The 20,225-nt window shown below is 32.9% G+C and overlaps 2 protein-coding genes and 1 long non-coding RNA gene across 6 annotated transcripts in view; 2 read left to right on the plus strand and 1 right to left on the minus strand.

Annotated features, from left to right (window-relative positions):
* Positions 1 to 1,812: 1,812 nt before the first annotated feature.
* On the plus strand, positions 1,813 to 12,865 carry LOC145935949 (glucocorticoid-induced transcript 1 protein). 2 transcript variants are annotated; one of them, XM_083037772.1, is made up of 9 exons: positions 1,813 to 2,700; positions 3,802 to 3,959; positions 4,070 to 4,170; positions 4,258 to 4,400; positions 4,485 to 4,651; positions 5,037 to 5,175; positions 5,697 to 5,777; positions 7,103 to 7,238; positions 7,530 to 12,865. In XM_083037772.1, the coding sequence occupies exons 1-9, from the start codon at positions 2,460 to 2,462 to the stop codon at positions 7,714 to 7,716; spliced, it is 1,353 nt and encodes a 450-aa protein (XP_082893898.1). In that variant the 5' UTR covers positions 1,813 to 2,459; the 3' UTR covers positions 7,717 to 12,865. The 2 variants fall into 2 exon arrangements, with proteins under 2 accessions (XP_082893898.1, XP_082893899.1); XM_083037773.1 differs by lacking the exon at positions 5,697 to 5,777 and having other exon boundaries at positions 1,823 to 2,700.
* Positions 12,866 to 14,053: 1,188 nt separating this feature from the next.
* Positions 14,054 to 19,196, minus strand: LOC145936074 (sorting nexin-29). 2 transcript variants are annotated; one of them, XM_083037955.1, is made up of 12 exons: positions 18,953 to 19,196; positions 17,697 to 17,941; positions 17,128 to 17,429; positions 16,934 to 17,056; positions 16,399 to 16,648; positions 16,183 to 16,312; positions 15,679 to 15,920; positions 15,201 to 15,416; positions 14,968 to 15,124; positions 14,749 to 14,889; positions 14,499 to 14,638; positions 14,054 to 14,183 (listed from the first exon to the last, which is right to left on the minus strand). In XM_083037955.1, the coding sequence occupies exons 1-12, from the start codon at positions 18,953 to 18,955 to the stop codon at positions 14,099 to 14,101; spliced, it is 2,034 nt and encodes a 677-aa protein (XP_082894081.1). In that variant the 5' UTR covers positions 18,956 to 19,196; the 3' UTR covers positions 14,054 to 14,098. The 2 variants fall into 2 exon arrangements, with proteins under 2 accessions (XP_082894081.1, XP_082894082.1); XM_083037956.1 differs by lacking the exon at positions 18,953 to 19,196 and adding an exon at positions 18,561 to 18,895.
* A 69-nt stretch (positions 19,197 to 19,265) lies between these two features.
* Positions 19,266 to 20,225, plus strand: part of LOC145936083 (uncharacterized) — a 57,739-nt gene continuing 56,779 nt past the window's right edge. For both annotated transcript variants that reach the window (XR_014425323.1, XR_014425324.1), the window contains exons 1-2: positions 19,266 to 19,489; positions 19,799 to 20,176. This is a non-coding gene — a long non-coding RNA (uncharacterized LOC145936083). The remainder of the gene's footprint in view (positions 19,490 to 19,798; positions 20,177 to 20,225) is intronic.

Genomic DNA, 20,225 nt, shown 5'->3' on the forward strand with positions numbered 1-20,225 from the left:
AACCAAATAACAATTTAAATTGAATATGCAATCTATTAAGTTTTGAAATTTATATCTTTACGGGGAATGCGCGGAAATTTTTTAGCAAGCCTATTTTTTTTGGACTGTATCGCAGATACGACATTCCTTATGAACTGCTTTGCAGAGTGATCTACCATATATAGGCTACGTTTAATATAATCTTACATATATATTGCTTGTATATGTACGAATACGACGAGTCATTGTAAAACACGCATTTTACCAATCATCACGTTAGTTCTTAGCGAAAAAAAGCATAACAGTGCCTTTATTGAGAAGATGTCACGGTTTATCTTACGACGATTAATTCATGTTTTTTGTCCAAATCCGAATGTTCTTTTGTTAATACTTTAATCGCTACATCACACCTGCCTTGCTTTTGAAAGTGTCGACATTCGGATATGATTAAAAATCGTATTTTTTGCATACTTATTCGAATATGAATACGAATGCGCGCGAGTCAAAAAAATAAAAATAAAAATAATTATTACCGATATGGAATAATAACAAAAAGAAAAGACAGGCATCGTTCCTATTATAAAATGTCAAACTGTTGAAATGAAAATGTATGATGAGTTTTGCAACGGATCTAGAATCAATCAAATCGATGCGATATTTTATCGCAATAATAATGTGTGTTAATTACGCAATTTTATATACAGATCTGTATTCGGAAATTTCGCGTTTTATTTCACGTACACCTCGAGTCTCATTGAAAACATAACTCACATATGTTATATAATTATAATAATGCGAAAATGTGTGTTATTTTCTTTAAAGTCTGACCCCTTAGAAGATAAGCTTTTTTGGTTTATCAACGTCCTATTGTCGCCTAAGTACACCATAAATGCACAATTAATTTTATTATTCTCGCTTTCTTTCTCTTTTCATATATTATATGTGTACGGACTTTTCAGCAGCCAGCCATAAATATTACAAATTCAGACTGATATAATATTTCTCGTTTGTATTTTTCTTGATATTGTTTTAATCTAGTCATACGTCATCTGTAATTGTAACACCTATGTATCATGACTCTAAAAAAATGCTGTAACATATAAAATATATATTGTAAATAAATGTATAAGCTTGATTCACTAAAATGTTTTAATTCAACATTTGAAAATATGTTATTTCCTCATCACAAGTTTGCTAAAATAAAATTATATAGGAATTATTTCTAAAGTATTTTTTATTTAGTCATTTTTATAATTTTTGATATATGTAGATTTTTTAATTACTATATTATATAGTATATATATGTATAAAGTAATATAGTAATTATATTTTTTATTAAAATAATATAACTATACATAAGATTTATAGCTTATATAGTATTATATACTATATATAGTATATTTTATATTTATTCAATATATTTAATGAAAATATATATAATTTATTCAGGCATAAATAAAAAGTGCACAATTTTTCAAAACTTTTACCTCGTTCGGCTACAATATACCACGTCGATGCGTATTAAACAATGTCTCGAAATGATATCGTACCATCGCGCTACGCCGTCTCGAGACGACTGTCTCCCGGAGTCCGGAGTCGCGGGGTCGTGGGACGCCGCGTAGGAGTTTCACGTCCCTGAGTACGCGCGAGAGCGAGAGAAAATCCTCGTACAAGAGGGAGCGAGACGGCGATAGGACGCTAGCTACTACACCAAGCACACGGTGCGCTACGCTACACGACCACACGGTGTGTTACGGTGGTAGTGAATGGAACGCGGGGTGCCGCTGCCGCACGTCCTCGCGTAGTACGACGCTCCGCGAGCGTCGCGCGCCACCAATGGCGGCCGAGTACGGCCGGTCACGTGACGTGCGTGCCGAGCTGTGCAGCAGAACATTGCAAATGACAAGACGCGTAGGGCATTGTGTCATTTGTGTCGTCGCGCCGCCGCCACCGCCGTCGCCGTCGCCGCTGTCCTCGTCGTCGTCGTCCTCGTCTCGTCGTCGTCGCTCGAAAAATTCCAAAGGTCGCGTCGCGTCGAAGAAGAGTGCTCCTGTCTCGGTGCTTAACGCGTCGAATACGTGCTTCCGCGTCGGGGACGCGTCCGTGAAAAGAGAGTGAGAGAGAGAGAGAGAGAGAGAGAGAGAGAGAGAGAGAGAGAGAGAGAGAGAGAAAGAGAGAAAGAAAGAAAGAGAGAGAGAGAGAGAGAAAAAGGCAGCCAGCCCATAGTCGTAGTTGCGCGCGCGACTCTCCGCGCGGGGTCTGGTCTATCTCTCTCTCCCGCGCCCTGAGAGAAAGAGCGGCGAGCCAGCCAAGGAAGGCAGGAGGAAGCCGCGTCAGGTGCGCGTCCGCTCCGCTAGGTTCCCCGCGCGCGCGCGCGGAGGTGCGAGAGATCATCCGGTGCCGAGTCGTCTTCTCTGCGCTCCTTTGAAGCAGCGGAGAGAAAGAGAGAGAGAGAGAGAGAGAGAGAGAGAACGAAGAAGATGTCGAGCTCCTCGCAGCGTATGCGAAAGTCCTCGCCATGCTCCAAGCAGGGCCCGATGCGTGCCACCCTGCCCGTGAGCTCGCTCATGAGGCAGGGCCGGCAGAGCAGCAGTCTCCGAAAGAGCAACAGCAACAGTCCCACGGTCTCGCCGACGAACGCGGCCGTCTGGCGGGCGCGAATCTCCCCGGAGACGTCGTCTTCCTCGGGACAGCGGAGTCCCGGGTCCCTATCCTACAAAGGTATGTCGGGGGTCTCTCTCCCCCCCCCTTCCCTTTCCTCCTCCTCCTCTTCTTCTCCTTCCCTCGTGGGCTCGTTTTTTTGAGTTTTGACTCCGGGGATCGTCGTCGGGGACAAATCGGTTCCAGAATGATGATTCCGGAACGCAAAAGCCTGACCGGTACTGTAGTTTGTCCTAGGAGCACAAAGCCAAAATCTGTTATCTGCTCTTGGGATCTTGTTCTTGTTAAAGGGGTATGTTGATTGTGGAGTGTGTGTACGCGAGGTTTCAATATCTTTTAAAGAGATTATTTTTTTCCATGAAGAAGTAAGGTATCTTACGTACTGCTTGTTCCGAGGTATGTAAGCTGGATAAGAATGCTTTATTGTATTCGCTGCGCAGATGTAAGATAGACATTCTGCGTTGAGTTATTTATTTATCACAGTGCTTTTTGTGTTATGTATTATTTGACACGAGACTTCTTTCCTTTGCGTTATTTGAATTGTAAAATAAGTAGGAATAAAAGAGAGAGAAAAGTTATTTGCAAGTCGTGTTTATCTTCTTTGTTCGTCTAAACATTGGGAAAGAATTTTTTTATAAAAAGTTTTCTTAGTTATTTTTCGATTAAATTCAGAGAACAAAGAAAAACTATGTTTTTTTTTTAGCATAAACTGTCATTGTTTGCTCGTAAGTTCATTGTAATAATTTAATAAACAATTTTTATCTTCATTAATTTGTAAATCCACTACTGCAACATACATTTGTAATTTTGTTTTTAAATATATTTTCTAAATCACGTTTCACTTTGACTAACTAACTCACATTTACATGCACACTTTATACATAATTATTTTGAACAACAAACATTTGAAAGATCCACAATTCACTTTGACTTCTGTATTACAATTATAGTAACCGAAGAGACATTTTTAGTTCGGTTACACTATGAATTTATTATTTATACTTGTTTTCTCATTATTTTGATGGTCAAATTTCAAATCGATCCAGCAACCGAAAATTGTCTTTATAGTTCGGTCTGGTACATATATACTTTGCAATAATTGCATAATGGAATATCTTTATTTGACTGTCACATTTAATTGAATATTATCGTACTTTACAGCCAAATCAAAAACACTGAGCGGCCGTTGTAGCGATAGCTTAAGTGGCAGCCAGAGTATTCGACGAACAGCATCACTGGATACCATCTATCTAAAAGGACAATGGCCACGTGAGCCCTATTATATGCATTCCAATCTTCTGGTGGACAAATCTACTCAGGTGAATACATTTTGTTCTTCTTTTTACAAACACATGTGCATAAAAATGTAACATGAACACGTATGTATCATGTAAAATCTGTTTGTTTATCTCTTATTTTTATTGTATAGACGGAAGAATGTTCCAATGAACCAAGAAAAATGCATAGTCGTCATCCCACAGAACCAACTGTCACCGATGAAAAATTGGAGAAGAATTATTTCAGGCATCGGTATGTGTGTGCTGTTTTGTGTTTTATGTTTATTGAAAAATACGTATGCTGATTTGTACATTTTACATTTTTATATTGTTGTCACAGATTACAACGTACAAATAAAGAAGGTACTAGCAGTAGAGAGCGGACAGCGGCATTCGGACTAATAATGCCGGGTGGTCCACCACCCGCGCTTCCCGGAGATCATTCAGTACTTTTACCCAGTATTGCTTCACAGACATCCATGCGTGAGTGATCACCTGAAAATTTCTTGTTCTATTGAATATTAAAGTTTGAATATTAATTAAATATCGCGTCTCTCATCTTTACAGACAATCAATTTAGCTTGAGTGCAAAAGCAAGTCCTATGAATATCCCAGTGAAACCAATGAGGCCTCCAATGCGTTCGTCTATCGAAGGGCTCAATCAAGAAATTGAAGGACTCGTGCTCAAAAATACAGCCAATAATAGCGACGCAGATCATCAAATAGAAGACAAGGTAATACGAAATGTTGGCAATTATTAATTTACAAAATTCGATGTATATAAATTTTATCAAAATTAAAAAGATTAATTCATAACTTACGCATATAAGTTGGTAAAAGTAAATTCCTTCCCGAATAAATATATACATTCATTATTTTACGTACATTATAGATACCTTTTATCTCAAATACTTACATCTGTATCTAGATATTGATTTGTTAGATATAGAATATACATTATTAATCGCCGCCAAATATTTTATAAGAAAAGCTTCAAATGTATTTTTCATGCAAAATATTAGTTTCGCTTATGTGTTTTTTTTCATACATAGTCATAGTCTCATACAATAATAATTATGAGATTTTAATGAGTATTGAATTTATTTATTTCTTTTCTAGTATGCACGATATCGTGAGCAAATCACACCCGAAGGACATCGCGCTCCTTTAGCAGATCTATTACGGAGTGTCAACGCCACTCGGAGTGTCAACACACAAACGCCGGCAACCGACCTTCCCTCCAGTTCTTATTCTTCAGGTAAGTCGCGCAACCGCGTCTTTATATACTCAATTAATTTGTGGGTGTAATTGATGGTGTTAATAAAATTAAGATAATTATTACAAATATGCAAAAAAAGAATGACAATTGATAGTACAATAAATTTTCTCCAAAATAGCTGGTAATAAGACATTAATAAGAATTAAACTGTTTTATAAGATTCTTTATCCTGTACAAAATGCATTTGTGTTATTAGTGGTTATTAGTGGTATAATCGAAAGAGAATTATAATTTTATATGAAAAAAATAAAAATAAATTGAAAATGTAAAATAAAAACAAGAATTGTTTGAAAAAATAATCTTATGTCATACAAAATTTTATTCTACGTTTTTAATTTATTATTTAATTCTCTTTGATTATATATTTGTATGACAATTATACCAGCTTGTATATATATATACACACTTGTATATTCTTTCTGATTAATTGTTTCTTGGTTAACGTGAATATATTTAGTATAAGTAACACACTAACTAAAGGTGTGTGCCTGTTGAGACAGGCCCTCCATCTAGGAATTCTGAGTCTCCGCTGATTCCTGGTGTTATGGATGCGTCCCGTCCGCCTAGCGATCTCTTACAAGGTTGGAGCATATTTGCGGAAAGATTTGATTTTGCCTTTTCACGGATCTCATTTGTTTATTTTTAATCTCTCAATTTGCCATGTTAATACTATGCATTTAATGATACAGATAGTGAATCATTAAAAACTATCACTCTTATACACAATAAATCTTAAAATATGAGTTTTATAAAAAAATATTTCAGATAAAAATTACTTGGTTTTGAGGAGAACATGATCAGTATAGTTTTATTACAGGTGGACCTAAAAAAAAAATATATGATTTTGTTGAAAAAAACAAAGATGGGCTTTAAAGTCTCGCTTCTACTTGGAACAAAATCGTGTTTATCATAGAATGTCTCTCTTGATATCAAGTAATTTTTATCTGAAACATTTTTTCATGAAACACATATTTGAAGATTTATTATAGAGGGTAATTTTTTTTGTGTGGTTTACTCCGTGGTTTATCTTATACATACGTATACACATAAATAAAAAAAATTATATTTCTGTCAAGCATTAGGATATTCATCTCGTATGCATGATATTATTGATTCCTAAAAGAGCGTCATCAAGGTATATGTAAAACTAAATGTGGTAAAAGAACAATGATATTAAATTTTGCTCAAACTTATGATCACGATTTTTACAATCATATTATTTCTATCGTGATTGAATCTCTATTCAAGAGCTTATCAATTTTTTTTTCTTATTAATAACACACATATTAAATTATATGCAGCCTATAATAATTAAAATAATATATATAATAAATCAGATGTTTAACAAAATCTTGTATAGAGTGGTATTAGTTGCATGTTTTGATATGACCTATTAATGTTTCATGTATCACTTATTTATTCTTCATAGTCAGTCAAACATTTCTCTTTTTTCTCTATAAACATTGCTATTAATGTATTAAAGCATATATATATATATATATATATAAATATATATATATATGTTATACTATGTACATATTATATAAAGACTCTAACAACGTTAAAAATGCATGATAACATCATCACGATTAATTATATTATATATATACCTCAGAGAATATTGATCTTTATTTTATTTTATTTTTTCAGCACCACAAGAGCAAGAATATTATCATATATATATTGTTTCTTTATATTTTTAATGCTATTATTTATTTTTATTGCATAATAAATGTACAATAATACCCCATTTTACATAAGCTCACTGTTTACACGCAAGCATTTATTTTAAAATATCAAATGGCATGTAAAACCCGTTATGTATTTTGATCAATATAAAAAAAACATGTTTTATCCGATGTCCCATTTCTTACACAACACGATTTTCACATTCTTTAATTTATAGGTGGAAGCCGTGGTTCAACACCTGAACAAGACAGAGAAGGACGTCTCGGTACCTCTCCTCACATTAACAGGTTCCTGGCGAGGGAACCGCCCGATGGCTGTGAGAAAGTCAACCTCAAATTTGTGGAAGATACAAGGTAACGTAGAGATCGCTCTCTATTGTCTCTCTCTTAGGCATGGGCGTCCGTAGAATTTTTCCAGAGCGGGGACATGGTTAAAATTTTTTTAATTTTTTTATTTTGTTAGTTTATTTTTTTATATTAAATGTGCAAGTAAATTCCAATGTTTATTCAGAGCTAGAGCAAATGCTTAATTTGTTGCTGATTCCAGAGGGAAGCAAAATGTCCTCTCTTGCCCTCCCCCCTGTGGACGCCTATGCTCTTAGGATATCTGTAAATAATAAAACTTTTTTTACGTTTCATATGTAGGCGGCCCATGATAGATTTGAGCAAACTAGACTATTGCCCAAAGCCGTGCGTTCCAGCATTCCAGTTGAAACCCAGCTTGGGATCAGCGTTCCTGCCATTGCAACAGCCGGCCAGCCCGACGATGGTCGCCTCGAGTGCATCACCCTCCGCGCATACGACACCGACCACACCTCCACCAAATCCATAGTCCCACTCTTTATCCTGCGGTGTTATACTTGTAAGCTCGATTAGTATATATATTATATATATATATACATACATACATATATATATTTTTTTTTAACGACCTTGTGGGTAGAAAGTGATTTACTTCGACATAAAGGCATATATATCGACAAAGAAAAGTTACCGAACAAAAATGAAAGAAAGAAAGAAAGAAAAAACAGCCTGTTCCCAGTGCGCGCCGCACGAACTCATCGTGCGGGCATCGTGGATTGTGTAATTAAACAAGTTGCGGAATTGCATCAATACAAAAGAAAAAAGAATAAGTAAAAAGGAAATAAAGTATTTGGACGGCATCCGAGCTCCGTTTATAATGTTCGAAACAATAATATATAAATACGAGGAACAATAATTTGTGATAACTAAAAGAAAAAAAAAACACAAAAAAGATAAAGAAAACGACAACGTTTAGGAATGAACATTGTGTTCTACAGGGAAAAAAAGACTAATGAAATTGCGTATTCTAAATTTAGTGCTAAAATGTGCTAAACGACTTTAATTTTGTACACACGGATAAAATATTCAAGATGATGATAAAAGAAGTATTAAATTTGATTGTTGGAATAAACAAAATTATATGAATACAGAGGAGAAAAAGAAAAGGCACGTGTGCACGATATATACGTATGCACGTATACGTACATATATGTGCATACGTATATATACATTGTTTCTCGTCTCTATGATGTTTTTATTAGAATCTTCATTGTTTGAAGTACTCGATTGCATAGTGACAGAGATGTGAATCACCCTTGTTAGAATTTTGTATCGTTTTGTATTATTACTTGTATGCTCTAAAAAATATTCTCAAACTATTATCATATGAGGAATTAGAAAATGATGTATCCCTATGTTTTTGTTTTACAGAAATGGAGCGTTTTACACGAGAACGTCATTTTTTGAGGCGAGATAGATACGTGCGCGATTGTTTATCATGAAAATATTTGGAGCCGCGTATATATATTGCGAATGCGTTTCTCTTTATAATATTTCTAACAGAGATTAGGCAAATGACTCTAAATTTGAAATGCGAAATTGTGTTCGATATTTCGAGATAATTCAAGGCTTTATCCGGAATTGATAACGTCTCATCGTTCTTCCATTCTGTTTTGCGACAATATCATAGGGCTACAATGTTTTTGATTTATCTTATATATTACGTTAGATTACAATCTGAATATGTACAACCAACACAACATGCAGTGACAGGTTGACGAATGCATGATGGAATGAGTCCAACGACATAAGAAGGATACGTATTGACAGAAACGCGAGAGAGATGAGTGATAATACTAGATATTGGTTCAAGTGACGACATGCGCTTTTGTCAGTGTGGTATCAGATGTGGCATATAAAAACGGCTCCCTAATCTGGCACGAAAAGCAGGTGTGAGTGTATGTTTTTTGTATAAATGCGGATAATTATTTAGGAAGATATATAATCTGCGTCTTATACAAAGCGACAGTATGCATGTGTTGTAATATCAGAATTATGATTAAACCATCCACGAATAACTTTGAAGAAGACTCGAAGCGCGACAACAAAATCAATTTTGAAATGTTTGCTCAAACGCAGGCTGAATATCAATTTGTAAAAATGGACACTTACGTTAGATTAGACAGTAATTCAGATGGTCGTTTTGATTTGAATCAAAAATTATATTTTTTCCAAATTAATGAAGAGTGATCTTAAAATGGGGGGAAAAGAGAAGCTGAAAGTTATTCGTGCGATGGATTAAATCGTTTTACGCAGATATAGCCACTCGGAAGAAGTTCAAGTTTATTTTTTGCTTTTTAGTACGAAACACACTTTGCAAACAATTTTTATAGTTACAGTGTCTGTGGGAGGAAAATAAGAATCTTGATAGTGTGTAAAGCCAAGAGCGCGGAAGAAACGGTTTTTTAAATACGATAGTAATATACTTTCTAATAATGTAATGTAATATCTAGCTACAACAGTGAAGAGGAAAAAAAAGAAGAAAAAAAAAAAGAATGTTAACACATAAGTACCTGGCACACTGGTCTATGCTCTCTCTTATCCAGCTCACTAGGAAGTTCATGCCTTAGAATGCGTGGTAAGGTGTGCTATACATAGACAGGAAGGTTAATCAGAGAGTCAGGATACACACAAAATGCACACTGGCTAGTTAAAGTGTATACAATACAAAAAATACTGTATAGTATTTACTAGCTTAAGAGAACTTCGTTTTTTATTTATTTTGCTACAGATCTAACAACAACACACCTCGTACCACACCGCACACTCTGTCGTATCGATATCTGAGTGTAGAGCAGCTTCGAGAAGAGAAAAGCATATTCGACTACATTATTATACTTTGGTCTGTTCGCGTGCTTTGCATCTTGAACGAATCCGAAGTAACGCGCGACGCGTAATAGTGTATAATTAATATTAATTAATAAAATGAAAGAACAGATTTTCGTAATTTTAATAAGTAGATAAACAAACACAAAAAAAAAGATTTCAAAGCGAACGTTATTTTCATCGCACTCTGTCAAAAGGCTCCACTTTTTAACCTTCGTGTACTTGCATAATGTGTTATCATTATATTGTTAGTTTTCGTTATCGATTCCGTAATAAGCAGAGTAACGTGTACGAAGACTGCTAGAACCGCGAATATTATTATCTGTTATTTGAGATATACCTAAAAAAGAAAAATCTAAAGTTAAATAAATTAGGCTCAAATCACATACTGATTACCTATGAACGAGTGTATATAAATCGAGATATACTTTAATTCATTATTAAATAATCTCTCCTTACACATGACTATACTGTTCGGTACATTCTCTCTACATATCTAAAATCTGAGCAGGCTTCAGAAACGGCAAAATAATTATGTCAATTAAAAATTTATTTAATCCTAGGACACAGTCTAGATGTATCGTTGCAGTATCTTGCACACAAAACGAAAATGATTGTTGAACGTGTATCGTAATTTGTGTAAGATGCTCAGAAATTATACAAAACTTTTTCCAGTACATAGAAAACACATGTGTATGTTATATCAAATATCTTTTAAAAAAATTTTATATATCTGCTGAAAAACAAATTTTTTTAAATGCAACTTTTATTCATTGTTTTATAATAAATATATAAAACATTATTTAAATTGTTTTTTTTTTTTTTTTCATTCTATTACTACTGTCGAATGAATTTATCTTGCGTATATAAATATGACACAAATACGTCATACATAATATTTTCGATGTACCGAGCAATATGTATTTTGACTATTTGAGCGCGCTGCATATATTAGTTAATGTGTCATCAAACTTTTTGATGATGTGTTAACTTTTTAATCTATTATAAAGTAGCAAAAAAACTTGTGTTAATAAGCACTTTTCTTCTCAAATATATGTTTATATATTACGACAATGATAGGTTCATAAGGATATTATTCGTAGATTATTGTTGCGACTAAAGTTAATCTTTATCAAATTAAAAATGGACAATTTTTTATAGAATTTGCCATATTACTTTTATATGTTCGCATATCTTGGTCTTACGAATGTGCAAATATATTTTCTAGAATAACGAATTTCTTAATCGTTTCGCGCTTATAATTAATTCGCGACATTTTCGAATTTTATATTCTAGAAAAGAGTATCTTACAATGCTATAATTCTCTTATATCCATTGTTCGTCTATCTTGTCTTGTAGAAATAAAAAGTTTGGAATTTATTTAGTTTCCTAGTCGGTCCTAGGGCTAAATCAAAATTAGTCAAAAGAGAGAAATAGAGCATGTAAATAATAATAAATTAACGCGCTTCTTGTATTAACAACTTTTGATATAGAATATAAGTGACTCACGAGAGACGCATACTTTCGCAAAAATAAATTTATTAATGAAGCAACACATCGATCAATAAATATATATATGTATATGTATAATATACATATAAATATATATACATATATGTATATGTATAATATACATATAAATATACATATATATATGTATATATATAAGAATACTTTCGTTCGTGTGCTCGTATTTTCATAATTACATTTCTCAGTTATATAATTCATTCTTTATTCATCATATTTGCAAGATGTTCCAAAAATTGGCAGAGAATAATGGAGTACCGAATTTTTTATATAAAGTTTGAAATTTGATTTTTATTAATGAAAGCATTAAAGTATTACTGCTGTTCGAATTATATATAATATTCGAAAAACGTGAATTCTTTATAAATTAATCTTCAGAAATAAAACTAAGAAAATTTAATAGTTTATATATGTAAAGTGGATTCTAGTAAAATGTTAACTAAATTAAATTTTGATTTGCTTAGTTATGAAGATAAGAAAGAATTGGAATCCAAAAACTAACATTAAAATTAAATTATGATCTCGCTACTTTTACTAAGAAAGGAAGAAATGATTTCAGTTTTGAATAAGAAACAACAATATATATGTCATTTTGGATCAGCTTGTATATTTTGTATATTTTTGCATTTATCAATTTATATTATTATATCAATTTATTATTATATAATTTTGCGAATAAGTTTTATAATATTATAATGATTAGTTTTATTCGATGTAATATAAAATTACTTTATTAAGAACTTTTATTTTTTTTAGTTTTAATATGTTTCATTTAATGTTTTCGATTAAAATTATCGTGTATCACACGTTTCCAGGAATTGTATGGAAATATGTATAAGAGAGTCGGAAAGCACTAAGAATAATGAATAAATGAAAACTTGGTGCTTTTTAATATTCCTGTATTGAAACACGATATATCTTGACGTGTTATACGATTATTTTGAAGAGAAAATTTTGTTTTATTCTATCAATTTTTAATGACTGTCTGAGAAAATGACGTCGTGGACGATTTACTACCAATGCTTACGAAATGAATATGATATGATACTACGATTGTGATATAATTTAATAAGCTCACGATGTTTCGTTCGGCCATTGATGAGATAAATACATCGATTGTTGCGCGCGATGGCTTCATCAAACGGTATAATTATTACTTTATTCATCGATCATAAGAGAAGAAGAAATGTTAATAATAATAATAATAAGTATATTTGTAACTTTCTCAGAGCATACCACATGCTATTAAGGACAAAAAAAAAGAACTTCTCTCAATATGGAAAGGTGAGCACGGCCAAAGTGTTGCCTAGTACAAATATATTGTAAAAAAAATGAATTGTTATTTAAATAAGCCGAAAGTGCTACTTGCGTTTTGCGCAGATTTATTTCGAGATATACTTATCAATGTCCTTGATCTCAACGCGAGTCCTCTTATTATCTTACCTCTCCATAGTGAGAATATCCTGCGTAAGTTGTAAAAAAAAGATTTGGTTTTTTTTTTACATGCGCAATTAATTGTACTCTAATTTTACTGGCATAATATTGTAATGTACTTATTCCAATAACAATATGCACCTTTATTTTTGTCATAAAGGATAAATGGAAAGAAAAAATGTACCTTTTTATATTACTATTAAGACGCCTTACGTAAATAAACTTTTAAGAAAACTAGATTGAAACGTATAGCTTGTTATGATACCGATGATATACGCACAGGCAAATACATGTCAAGGCATACATGAAAAATACAATATGCCTCAATATGTGCATAAATTCATATGCTAAGGTTTTCCTGTCCCCCATGTGTACATAAAAAACTTATCCCCCCCCCCCCCCATGTTTCAACTATGCAAGTTAATATATGTACTATTTTCTTAGTTTTTCTTCGTTCTTACTAAATTATCGGATATAATTGTTTGTGTCAATTTTTGTTTGTAGAGCCAACTAGTACATACATGTATATATATTTTTCTTTATTTTAAAAATATTTTATAGATATTTAATTTCAATTTACATTTAATAAAATATATATTACTAAAATATATATTTTATTGTTAATTCTCACAAAGAGCATCTAATTATATCTAATTAGATTTTATAGATCTGATTAAATACTATGCTAATATATTGCATTGGAATATATAAAACAATTTAATTATTATAACAATTTTTCTTTACAATTAAACTAAAAATAGGATTTTAGAATGGGATAGTAATTTCTCTTTCGGTAGTAAAATATTTAAAAAATATGAAACATTAGTTTCATAGAAAAGACCAGTTTTTAATCGTCTTTGCTACATATTAATTTTAAACACATGTCAGTATCATATAAGCCGCATGTGTATAGATATGTTTTTATTTACATAAATATTTATAATCATACGTTCATCTTTTTAATTGTCAACATTATAATATGTATAACAAGATACTCATCTCACATAATTAAATTAATATTTTTGTTTCATGTATGTACAAATTGTCTATAAAAATTGTCATAATTATAAACCCATATATTGAGGGGAGGAAGAAAAAGTACTTCTTGCGGAATTATTTTTCCTCGATTCCTCAGCATTAGGACTATCACTGAAAATAAAAAAAAAATGATCTCTTGGCAAAGATGCAAGAACACATTGTAAAAAATAATCCTTATTTTTTTGACAAGACCCATGTCAATGTTTATAACAAATGTTTATACACATTTAGCGCTAAAAGTAACCAATTTTAATATACATTAAAATAAGCTATTAGGTGGTTACATTTAGCACTAAATTTACCGAATATATCTGTATAATTATGATGGATTCGTTTATACCAGTGCTGTCCAGTAGTCATTCAGGTCACACCGCTGGACAATGTTAATTTATTGAAAGCGTAATTCTCATAAACTAAATGAATTACCCAAAGAAAGGCATCAAAGATACGAGCGTCTGTCTGCTCGGCCTACACGCAAATGCGGGAGAGCACTGCGCTATTCGTCCGACGACGCGTCGTAACCACTGTTGCAGTTTTTGTCGCCGGTCTTCCACAAATTTCGCATCCTAGAAAATTATAACGATTACTCTCATTACATCTAAATGCTTATACGATTACAAATTTATGCATCATCTAATATTTTATTAACACACACATACACATGTATATAATTTACCTTATTTCCTATTGTTTTTTTTGGCGGAAACTCAAAAGTATTAACAATAGCGTCATGTTTCTTTAGCTCTCTATAAAGCGCATAAAATTGAGCATATCGCCTGTAAATGTTCCACTCTGTGTCCCTTATGCGTACATAAATCTATGTTGGACACGGGGCAAATTAGAGAAAAATTCTTTTGATAAAAAAAAATTTTATATGAAGCTGCGTTTCTTATACTTGATAAACATGATGTATGTCGGATGGCTGTCCTGTGAGAAACGCGGATGGAATCCATATGTGAATAAGACACGGTGGTTCCGCAGGTAAATCGTCCTCATTCAACGGTCCTCGGAGACACTCCAATTCTGTTAGCAACATCTTCACTAGTTTGTCCCTGCATAAAATTCAAACTCAATTAGGAGAACTATCATCATGAAACTCGCATGATTTCGCAATGTATGATTACATACTTGTTTGTCAATTGCATTGTCAGTCTAGCATTAAATTCCATTAACTCGGCATGCATATCTGCAACCTGTATCAACTTCTCTTCGTACTGTCGTGCCTCATTATGATAATCCAACGACGGATCTTCCTCGGATATCGTCGTGGAATTGGAATCTCTTCGTAACATTTGAACGGCAGTAACATACTTACGCAACTGTTGTCGTAAGAGTTCGTTTTCTCTGTATAATTAAAAACGTGAGTCGGATTAGTTACGAATTATATATTCATTACGTAATCTATCAACAAATATATTAGCTGAATTACATACATCGATTAGTATGATCCATATTATATATAACTATTATTCATAAATATAAATTTTTTAAAAACTTTTGAGATTATACTTTCACTTAATTAAATGGAAATTAGGACAATTAAGTTATGTGTGTGAGCCAATCTATGTATAAAATAATTATTTATAAATTAATCAATCATAATTACCTATTTAATGTTTGCAATTGCAATTCGTGCCTTTCTAAATAATGTTGATGTTGCCTCTGGAAGCGAGCTAATTGTAATCTGCTTGTTATAGCATCTTCTCTAGCTTGTTCCAACACTTCTGTCATAGCTAAAAGCCTTACACGTAATGTATCTATATCTAGATTCTCTGGATTTATATGCAAATCTAAACCAACTAATGGTTCTGTTGCTTCCACTGCAGGTTCTGTCACGTCTGCTGAATCCTGAATGAAAATAAGACTTTTAAAAAGAAAATTATAGTCTTGTATATTTTGTTTTTAAATCTTGTTCTTTACAAAGAAATCGATTACGAATTAAATCTATCTCTTGTCTAGGAATTGTGTGTGTGATTAGTATTATTAACATAAACATTTACAAAGTATAAACATTTACAACATATATAAATCTGCTTTGAACCTTTAAATACATTTGTATATAACAGTATATTAAATTGTTATTTTAAAACTAATCAAAATATAAACTTGCGTTTAAATAATTTGGCAGAGTGACTATCATATCATCCAATGTTTGATCGAGTGATGATACAGGTACAAGGCCGCCCATATTTCCACTATCCATTATAGGAGTTAATACTTTTTCTTCTTCGAAAGACTCACTGATAATATTAGAAAAGTTTTTATTATATACGTGAAAAAATATTATGTATATCTGTTATTATGTAATATTACAAGAGATGTCTACCGTTGTTCCCATTCCAAAAGTTTTGTATTAACTGTACTATTGTTGGAATCAACTTGTGGTTGAGAATCTGATAAACAAGGTGAGATAGAATCTTTAGTCGATACTGCCGTAGGCGAGCTGCGACATGTCGGTGGTGCACTTATAGAAGTTGTGGTTTCCCTGTGTTCGTCTTCCTCATTGTCATCATCGAAAGAAATTATACGTGTCGGCACTTTCTTTTTCCGTTTTTCCTGTTCAGATGCAAGGGAATCTGACAAATTATGATTAGCATATTAATAATTTGACAATTTTTTATAGACATGATACAAAAATCTTATTTGTCATTTGAATACTGTTTTCAATAGAGTTTTTAAAATAAAAAGATTGAAAAAATCTTTTAGATGAAAAAATCATATAGAATATCTATTTTGATTAATAAAAAATTATTTAACATTATGTGTGTGTATTTAACATTATATGATCTCGCTTTTATACTTAAAAACTTTTTGTTAAACATGACAAATCTTTTGTATTAATTAATAGATTTAATATTCACCTGGAATTAATGTAGAAATAATTGGCTCTGATTGTGCCCCTCTATTTTTGTCCATGTCTTTTCCTTTCAAGTCATCAAGTTCCTCATTATCTACTCTTATTGCAAATAAGATTGTTCCAAGACCTACAAATAATCTAATTAATTTATACTTTTTGATATAAATAGAACAATCACTGTCTAAGAGCGAAAAGTACCTGCAGCTACATTAGGTAGTACAGAATTCTTCTCCTGATCGAGTAAAAAGGCCCATTCTTCATAGAAGGGAGATAATGTGTCAGGGTTTATGATAGCATGTAAATGCCGTTCCAGAGATCTTTCATTCAAGACAGCCCTCAGCCATGCTCTGCCTCGACCGTAATCTGTATGCACCTTTCTCAATATATCAAAACGTTCCTGTTCGTGCCAAGTGAGTTGTTCTTTTATGCATGGCCAGAATGCCGCATCTGTTATATTACCAGGTTTTACATTACCACCAGAGACTAAGTCGGATACGTGTCTATAAAACAAATATGAGAGAAAATATCTTTTAATATTTCATTATTTTTGTCACATTGCGATTTAAACTTAAATATGATTGTTTGACTCATATTAAAAATTTATCAATAAAAAAAAGTCATCTCCATGCATTTATCATCTCGCTCATGAGTCATATATCGGATAAGCATGCGGTCTGTTTCATGACCTTGTATAAACTCATACAGAGACAATTGCAGAACAAAGATAAATTTAAACTTGATCATTTACAAAATATTGTAAATATTACCTGAAGGCTGAGTTGATTTTTTCTATATAATTTGTCTTTAATCCATGATCAAAGATCGATTCAAATATATGGCAGAGCTTTGCTACGCATGCCTCTGATTCTGTAGCTAATTCCGCGCGTCCGCCAAACCTGACATGACATTCTTTTGCGGACATTAATAGATCCTCCAGTAACTTTTCCTTCTCGACTGCATGATCTATTATATTATGTGTATTCGGTACTATTGCTGACATAATACGCAAAGCCTAGAACAAGTAATATTTTCAAAAAATAAGTCAAAATCAATACAATTGAAGGAAGAATCTCAATATTTCTTAATGCTTTGCAGCATGATCTGTCATTTAAAATAGAAGACTATGTCATTACTACTAATTACATAAGACTTATGTTGATGACTCTTGTTAAGTAATTGCGTTACACAATCTATGCATACTGCATATTCTATGTACCTCATATTTACAAAGCGATTACATTTTAATATCTATTAATCTTATTAAAATTCTTCCTAAGATGTATTCTAAAATTTAATATAAGATGATCGGTATATCTCAAGTTAAATCTTTAAAAAAGAGAAATATCACATTTGTTTTTGCACGCAAACATACATTTACTAATCTTATTGCATTTCTAGTTTCTAAAATATAATATATTACAAAAAAATAAATAAAAAGATTTAATTTTCACAATTACTGTATAATTTAGTAAGTTCTCATAAAATTTACAAATTGCTATTTTTCAAAATCAAATGGTTATAAATATATTATAAATACATATAAAGATTCAATTATACAAATAAGAAGAAAATAACCGATTAAAGCAATTTATTTATCATAGTAAAGAAGAATTGATGCATTTGATATTTACACATTATTCTGTTTACATCTAAACATTTATAATAAACATAGTCACATGAAAAATTGTCAAATCACTCGTATTTGCATACGCGACACAACCGACGCGTAAAAACACGTAAAAGCCAATGAAGCCTGTGTAAAGAGAGCTCACGATACAAAATACAATACTCATCGAGTGACGCGTATCGCGGAACGCTATTACGGCCAATTACGAATTTCTCCAGATTTCTCCCGGATATCTGTGGTTTGGCTAATCGCGATACGCGAATCTGGGTTACGCTGACCGCCTGGTATTTTTCATCACGCGACATTTCGATCATCGTACTGTCATTTAGTCGCGTCCATTCATCATCGTCGACGACGCGGAGAGGGGAAAAGAGGCGTCATTATCTACAAACTTACCATTTAAGCGACGCAGTGAGGATCGCTGCCTCGATCTGCTTTCACAATCGAGGATCATCAGCGTTTATCGAACACTGGGAATATCCGCGAGGGAAGAAAAAAAAAAAAGAGAGAGAGAGAGAGAATCGTGTCACTTGTGGGACGAAGTGCTGGCGCGTCGTCGTCGTCGTCGCGTCATGACATTTAACGCGGAAACACTCGGACGCTCGTCAGTCTCGTCACAGAGGGATTACCGAGACTCTCGACAACAGGGGCGGAACTGCTCCGCGAACCCATCGCAATGATCGCTCGCTGCTTTTCCGAGGACATAGACGCGTCAGCGTGCGATAGACGCGCGTCGCGATAAAGACGCGCGATCGACCGCACTCGACGGTGTCGATTAATCGATTAGTTGCCTCGGCGGAAAGCACCGCCAATCGGATCAGCTGACTGCACAGTCTCGTGCTTGGATGCATCCGGGATGCTTCTGAAATTCGCGTGGATTTTTAAAATGCATTTTTTCATAATAACGATAAAATAGAATATGTTAATATTTAGGTAACTATAAATATTTAATTTTTAATTGTATAGTAGTATGTATATATAGCTTGACTATAATGTAGAGTATAGAGGTTATGGTAGTAATATATAATAATAGTTAGGATATATTATTTGCATTAGTATATATAAAATTAATATATAGTATTTATAGTAAAAATAATTAAGAGAGTATACAATATAACGCTATATATTGGGCTAATATATTGAGTGTTATACTGCATGTTTTAATTATGATACAATTTACAATATATGTTATTATTTATGTATATGTTATAGTATAACAACAGAATTTATTATTTTTTTTAGAAAATATTTTCCTTTCCGACAATATGCGAGCTTAATGATACCATGTGCCTCGATAAGATATGTACGCTTCTGTGAGGATCATCACCAGGGACTCGATTCTTGAATTTATTCGCAAGAGAAACGTATACGCAAATTCGGCTCTTACAGAAAAGTTGCAAGTTGATTGGCTATCGCATGGCTTTTAGCCAGTCAACTTGAACCTTTTCTGTAAGAGCCAAACTTGCGCATACGTTTCTCTTGCGAATGAATTCAAGAATCGAGCCCCTGACTTCCATTCGATATCGTCTCGAGTGTTTTGGCGGGAAAGAGCGACATCGTGCTATCATTTTACGCAATCTCGGATGGTACTTGCTACAACTTGCTAAATTGGCGTTAATGGTAAGTCAATAAAATTATACAATTATATATATATACGCAATAAATAATA

Source organism: Prenolepis imparis, unplaced genomic scaffold (genome assembly GCF_030444845.1).
Source record: "Prenolepis imparis isolate NDT839.2.m4 unplaced genomic scaffold, iyPreImpa1.0 SCAF_5, whole genome shotgun sequence".
Taxonomy (NCBI): domain Eukaryota; kingdom Metazoa; phylum Arthropoda; class Insecta; order Hymenoptera; family Formicidae; genus Prenolepis; species Prenolepis imparis.